This window comes from Thermobia domestica, chromosome 2 (genome assembly GCF_964235325.1).
Source record: "Thermobia domestica chromosome 2, izTheDome1.hap1.1, whole genome shotgun sequence".
In the NCBI taxonomy this organism is placed as follows: Eukaryota; Metazoa; Arthropoda; class Insecta; order Zygentoma; family Lepismatidae; genus Thermobia; species Thermobia domestica.
In genome coordinates this window covers 353,967,100-353,974,062 of record NC_137455.1, presented here as the reverse complement: position 1 = coordinate 353,974,062, position 6,963 = coordinate 353,967,100, and the positions used below count along the sequence as shown (strand labels likewise).

At 36.1% G+C, this 6,963-nt stretch overlaps 1 protein-coding gene across 1 annotated transcript in view; it reads left to right on the top strand.

Moving 5' to 3' along the window:
* The first annotated feature begins 776 nt into the window (after positions 1 to 776).
* Positions 777 to 6,963, top strand: part of LOC145679879 (angiotensin-converting enzyme-like) — a 63,784-nt gene continuing 57,597 nt past the window's right edge. The window contains exons 1-2 of the mRNA XM_081750388.1: positions 777 to 865; positions 4,101 to 4,244. Coding sequence (XP_081606514.1) covers positions 793 to 865; positions 4,101 to 4,244 — 217 coding nt within the window. The 5' untranslated portion in view covers positions 777 to 792. The remainder of the gene's footprint in view (positions 866 to 4,100; positions 4,245 to 6,963) is intronic.

The window sequence follows — 6,963 nt, the reverse complement described above, 5'->3', positions numbered from 1 at the left end:
CACCCAGGTTGTTCTATACTTTATGTCTTATCTTGGTGTCAGGAATCACCTCCGAAACGTAGTCGATGTTGTTTTGAAACACCTTGTATAGATAGAAAGTAAGATAGATAGATAGACAGATATAAACTAAGTTCATATGATGTAAACCCTAGCCTACCTTGGAACTTGGTAAGTAGGGTTATCATGTTCTGAAACGTCAAAACGCGGACACACTTGCAGCTGGCTAACTCGTTACGTAAACCTTAACTTTCAACACCAGAATGATTTTTTTTTTTTATTTTAAGGTTTGCTTCTAAAATGTATGAAAAATAATTAAAGATGAGTACTTACACAGCATCATGTTGATTTTGTCTATTCACATTTCCAGTAAATATGATATCTTTTGAAAAATTTTTCTTGGAATACAGATAGCCAAAATATATATTTACATGTGAAATATTCAGAATTGAAATAACAATACATTTGAGCTTAGTAAACGCGGACAAACCAGGAAGTTTCTCTAATATCTGTTTCTGGCAGCAGTGGAAAATTGTCGTTGTTTCAATAAGGGTGAATTTCCTTCTTCAGCACGAAAGTATAGTTAATTCTGTCTGGCTTCAAACAGCTCATACATCCCCTGCAGTAAGAAGCGTATAATTCCATATTTCATAGGTAAATCGCATTGAATGATAACGGCAATGTGACTTCTATTTGCGGTAGAAAGATGAACAAAATTTAAAAGAACAGCCATAAAATGTCAAATAAGTAAAGTGAAGCTATTATTTCTTCTAGTTCCAGAAGCTAGTGACCGACATGCAGACGACTTATGCCATGGCTAAAGTATGTGATGTGGAAGAAATTAATTGCAAGATTACGTTGGATGACAGTAGGTAGAATAATTGTTTAATCGTACTATTGTGTAAAGAACAGTTATCTGTATAGCATTACAGGGTCTTAAAATGTTTCCATTGATTTCTTTTAAAATTAATTTACACATAGTGGTGGCTCTTATACGGGACTAACTGGGAAATTGTTCGGGATCCCGATCTTCAGAATAATACTCTTGATTAAAAAAAAAAAAAAAAAAAAAAAAAAAAAGGTATAGTTGCGAGATCTTACATTTTACCCGTAAGTTTTAAGCATTACGGTACTGGCGCGTTTTCGTTCCTATGTTTTCGCTTTCCCTGTAAAACTATATCTCGTTTTTTTTTTTTTTAAATCAATAAAACAACACTCTTGGACATTTTAAAAATGATTTTATAAGTGAATGGTGATAATTTTTTTTCCTTTAATTAGATGAGCTGAATTCTTACACAGTTAACAATGTAACTTACATGGAACATGCGCAAAGTATTGCACACCGATTTCAACGAAATTTTTGCAGGTAGATATTAGACATAATAGAAAGTGATCTGTACTTTTTCGTTTCTACGGAAAAACGTTTGAAGAGGCCTAAGCCCTTCCCGAAGTATTTTCAAAATAGCTCGAAATTTCCAAAAGGACACGAATAATTTGCAGAAAAAGGCGTATACACATACTAGATAGGAAATTAAGGAATACAGGTTGTCTCTTTTGTGTGAGAAAACAGCTGCAGGGAGAGCAACGGCTCCCATTCAAATATCTCCAAAAATAGTGACAAAGGCCAAAATTGACAAAAGGGCACAAGCGGTTCCGAGGAAACTATGCATGCAGATAGTAGATGTAAAAGTAGGAAATATGTATTTTTTTCGTTTTTGCGGAAAACAGTTTGAAAGAGCCTAACCCCTTCCAAAGTATTCTCAAAAAAGTTTGAAATTTCCAAAAATACACGAACAATTTGCAGAAAAAGACGCATACACATACTAGATAGTAATTAAGTAATACGTTTTTTTCTTTTGTGTGAGAAAATGGTTGCAGGGGGAGCAACGACCCCCATTCAAATATCTCCAAAAGCAATGAAAAAGGCCAAAATCGACAAAAAGGCATAAGCGATTCCGAGGAAACTATGCATGCAGATACTGGATGTGAAAGTAAGATATACGCATTTTTTCGTTTCTGCGGAAAAACGGTTTGAAGGGGTCGTTAATGGTCGTTTGGAACACAGAAAAACTGAAGAGAACATACTTATATGCATGGAGAGACAGAAATACTAATTGGGTAGCTTTCAAGCCGAAAGCGAATCGTTGACAAAGTGCAGAAAAGAGATAAGCAAAGAATACTAGAAATAGTGATTTGGGGTAAATCTTGTTTTTTAAAAAATGACCATTTTCTTCTTAAAGGATATAATCTCGCTATCGTTATTTTGCAGGAAATTTTAGAATATTGACTTGATACATATATGCTAAATAACAAAACAACATAAAACTTAGTTTGTATTTTCTTATACAAACGTAAGAAACATTTTTGTAACATTCAATTATAATTAACTAGTCTGCGACATGTTCTAATCACCATAAATTCTGTTATGAACTAAATATTTCGGATAGAATACATGGCTACCTTTCGTCAGTAGCAAGTAGCCTCATTTCATTTTAAGAAGAAATGTTGATCGTATGATAAGATGCTGCAAATCCAATAGAAATAATAAGATCAAAGTGATTTTTGGCTGTAAGATGCCACTACGTAATAGTAGTAACAGAAATAGTTCTTTAGCGGTAACCGAAGCAGTCATTATATTTTACTAAGTGAAAACTTCATAAGGAGATCGATTATTAATAAAATAAATTACATCGTTAATATGCTCCATGCAGCTTTTATGCTTACAGCTCCATTAAGCATTAAGAATGTATCTGTTGTTTACATTCATTCATTTGTTGTTATTGTGTCATCTTATTTTTTTTTTAAATAATAAAAGAAATAACCCGAGAATTGAGAAATATTTATGGCCTATGCTGAAACTAACTTCTTCATTGACACTAATTGTTTCCATCCCTGCTCCGTCTTAACTAATTTTTAATATCATAATACGTTTTGTTACAGAAACTGAAATATCTTCTTTTGTAATTTCGCTATGGTAAGAATATGTTTGAAGCAAGTTGACAACTTATTGTATAGAGTGGCCTAAAAGTAGGTATACACCCCTACATTGATCAAGTACTACATTCTAGATTATGGGTTTATTTGCTTTAGCTGTTCCGAGCTTAAGGTATAAGTTAAAAGGCTTTCAGAATAAATAATAAAGAAACTAAGTCTACTACCTGATGCATAACATTAAAAAATGACATGAAATACAGTGAACTGATCAGTACGGGACTGTATACCTACTTTTGGGCCACCCTGTATAGCTCAGTAGGCATTGAAAGAACTTTTTGTTTCTTTATTAAAGTAGAAGTATAGTTTTGATATAGTATTTGCCCCTTTATCCGTCAAATTGAGTTCTTATCTTTATTATTATTATTATTATTATTATTATTATTATTATTATTATTATTATTATTATTATTATTATTATTATTATTATTATTATTATTGAAATGAAATCTTTGAGTTTTACGTCCCACGATTATGCCGGTGAGGCTAAAGGAGACGGTGATGATGAGTAATGAATGAAAATGGTGGAATGAAGAAAGTGGGAGGAAACGGAGAACCCAGAGGAAACCCACGAACATGGTGTTTGTCCACCACAAAGTTCACTTGGCGGGGGCTGGGATCGAACCCGGGATCCCAAGCACCAGAGGTGAACTCTCTATTACTGAGCCACCGCGGCCCCATTATTATTATTATTATTATTATTATTATTATTATTATTATTATTATTATTATTATTATTATTTATTTATTTATTTATTTATTTATTTATTTATTTCTGTTTTTCTAAAATATGCTTCAACTAGGTCTCAACTTTGGATAAAATTATTTACAAATGAGTTTGGAAAAAAAATATTTCATGAAAACTAATGTCTGCATGAAATGGAGATAATCTACTGTATTCGAGTGAGGGAAATCTCTTGGACTAGGTGTCAACGTCGAGAAAAGCCACATAGACATGAGGTTTAAGGATGATTGCGGAATCCTAATTACTTATTCCAAGAACAAGCACCCCGAAAACAAAAGAGCATACATCTTTCAAATATTTTTAATACTTTTATCTTCTGGTAATTAATATATTAGTTTATCTATTTATTTATTTATTTATTTTACAGATCTTACTGCTATTCTTGGGTCTTCAAAAAACAGCTGTGAGTTGAAGCACTACTGGACAGCATGGAGAAGTGCCACAGGCGAAAAAATCAAAGGAGCATTTGAAGACTACGTTGCACTCAGCAACTATGCAGCAAGGTTGAACAGTGAGTACAGTTAACAAAAGTCATAGGCTTTGATTATTTTAATATTATTTTGGACTTGATTATATGTGTATATATATGTGTAGTTTCCTTTCAAAAGTTGTTAAAATTAATTAAGTCTTTAGTATTAATCTTAAAAATGCTTAAGCTAAACAACTGGAAATTGTTAGTTGAAGGATGTACAAGCAGGATGTACAGATAAAGTCTCATCGTCATTGCAGCTAGTTTCTTTGGTTGAAGTTTAACACTTAGAATCCCGGAATATAATACTGACGAACTGTCAAACATAGTCTTGGGGTCCATTGGACCCCACTGGGAATCCTAGGGTTAATATCCTCACAACGCTGTATAAACGTCGATTATCATTGCCATCTTTCCTTGGCGAAGCTTGAGTCCGAGCGAGCACGAGCTCGAATGAGATAGTGAGGGCGAGTACGAGCGAATCCGAGGCTTATTGAGGATATTGATCCTGAGTCCAATGACGTAAATGCCCACAAGATGGACAGGAAAAACGTAGGCAACACCTGTACTTAGGGCGGGCATACGTCCCATTTTGACCGGGACAGTCCCGTTTTAGGGACGTGTCCCGGCCGTTCCATCAGTAAATGGAAGAAAGTAGTATTTGTCCCGTTTTATGCAAGTGAAAGAAGTAAATAACAAACCCGGTACTTTTTCTCCTTGTAAAGGTATTAATAATTAATAATAATAAAAAGACAAGAATTGAACTGAAATTCCCTACATTATGCATGCAGTACTACTTGGAAAGAGCAGAGGTTTTAGTAGTTGCTTGTTTCCAGAACAAACTTGAACGTGTCTTTCCTTTTTCGTAAGTATTGAGTTACTTGACTCCGCCCTGTAGCAAAAACAGAGAGAGGAGGGTTAGCTCTGATATCAGGGCGCTGATAATAACAAAGGTAGATCTGAAAGTACTATAGGTTCTTCTAAGAAATACTTCTGGCATTCTTCAGTTCAAGAGTCAACTTTTCACCCAATGTAATATCAAAGATTCGAGCTAGGGTAAAGGAGCAAATGCAGTCAGCATCATGCCTTACTATCGTATATTGTAAATTAAATGTTGTTTATATTTTATAGCTTATATGTATTGTGTTATATTACAATATATTGTATTAGGTATTGCTAAGGTAAACATGAACTAATTTACGCACTGATCTGTTTCTCAATTCTCATAATTTTTAAAAACGCGAAACCTGTCCCGTTTTGAGCTGAAAATTTTATGGTCACCCCAGGGGCGGATCCAGGACCGACTTCTGGGGGGTCGGTGAGTTGTCATACTGCTACTTAGAGCTACTTTTAACAACTTCAAACTCTGGGATGGGTTTTATTTATATATATAAAATAAGAAAGTTTCCCCTTCTGGGGGAAGGGGGCAATTGCCCCGATCGCCCCCTGGATCCGCCACTGGGTCACCCCACCTGTACTTCATGTAAACCACTGGTGAAATGTCCTTGATGGCAGTAGGCTATAGACAATTGCCTCCACCCTCACTCCTGCTACGAGCACGAAAAAACACTCCTCTCTCAGCTGCGATTGTCAGCTCAGCATTTGATGTTTGTCTGCTGTCAAGTGTATATTTTCCGTACATTGCTCTGTGGCAAGGCTCTATAAACATCGTTTATACTCTTTCCAGTAGCACATTCCTTTACACAGTGTTTCTTAAAATTTCTCTCCATTTCTCTCGGGTAACCACTGCTTCAGTTGGTACAGTATTAGCCGTATACGTGTGAGTGTGGAGTCAGATGAAGCTGGAGGGACAAACCAAGACGGAAGCACATATCTGCCGTGTCGTGACAAAACGCTGTAACTTTGGCGCAGCAGTTTTGCGAAAAAGAGCCTTAAAGTTTTCATCCGAAAATGTGATCTGTATCGTGTAGAACCAGTGTAACTAGGCAATAATGGTCAACCAATCACTTTTCACCAAATTTAATCTCACAATATGCATTTACGTAACATTACATGTAACCACGTGTTTTCAAAGTCAAGATACACTGGTTCTACAGGATACAGATCACATTTTCGGATGAAAACTTTACGGCTCTTTTTCGCAAAACTGCTCCGCCAAAGTTACAGCGTTTTGTCACGACACGGCAGATATGAGAGTCGGTCAAAGGTATTACGTTTATCGTATAGGCTTGAACCTGCGTGAAGATGAATGCCAATGCATTACGCCTTTATCATGTAGCCGGACATCAGAACTCTCACATCATGAGCTCCTGTGACTTCATGGTAAGGCGCGAACCTTTGGCGCTTGGGGTTTCTAGTTCGATCCCAACTTCCACCAATATTTTTCCTTGTACCTAACGCCCTGCTGTACGTACAGGTGTAGGTATAAGGCGTACAGGTATAGCCTTATAGCCATGGGCAGAGCTGTGGGGGGCATGGGGAAGCATTGCCCTCCAACTTTTTGACAAAAATTAAAAATGCCACATGTAAGATGGCCACCTATAATCTACAGATCTGAGATCAACAAGGTCTGCCCCCCGCAAACAATTTCTAACTCCGCACATGCGTATAGTATACACAGCCTCTGGATGGCAACTTACTCTATACAGGCGTGAGTTTGTACGTCCTTTAGCTTTCTCTCTCGTTCGCCACATAGTGGATTCTACTGTCGCCCGCTTAGTTTGGAAGTTCCAGCTTAACGTACAGCGTTTCTAGATTATAGAATATCTTTTCGTACAGTTTTAATGTGAATATAAGTATC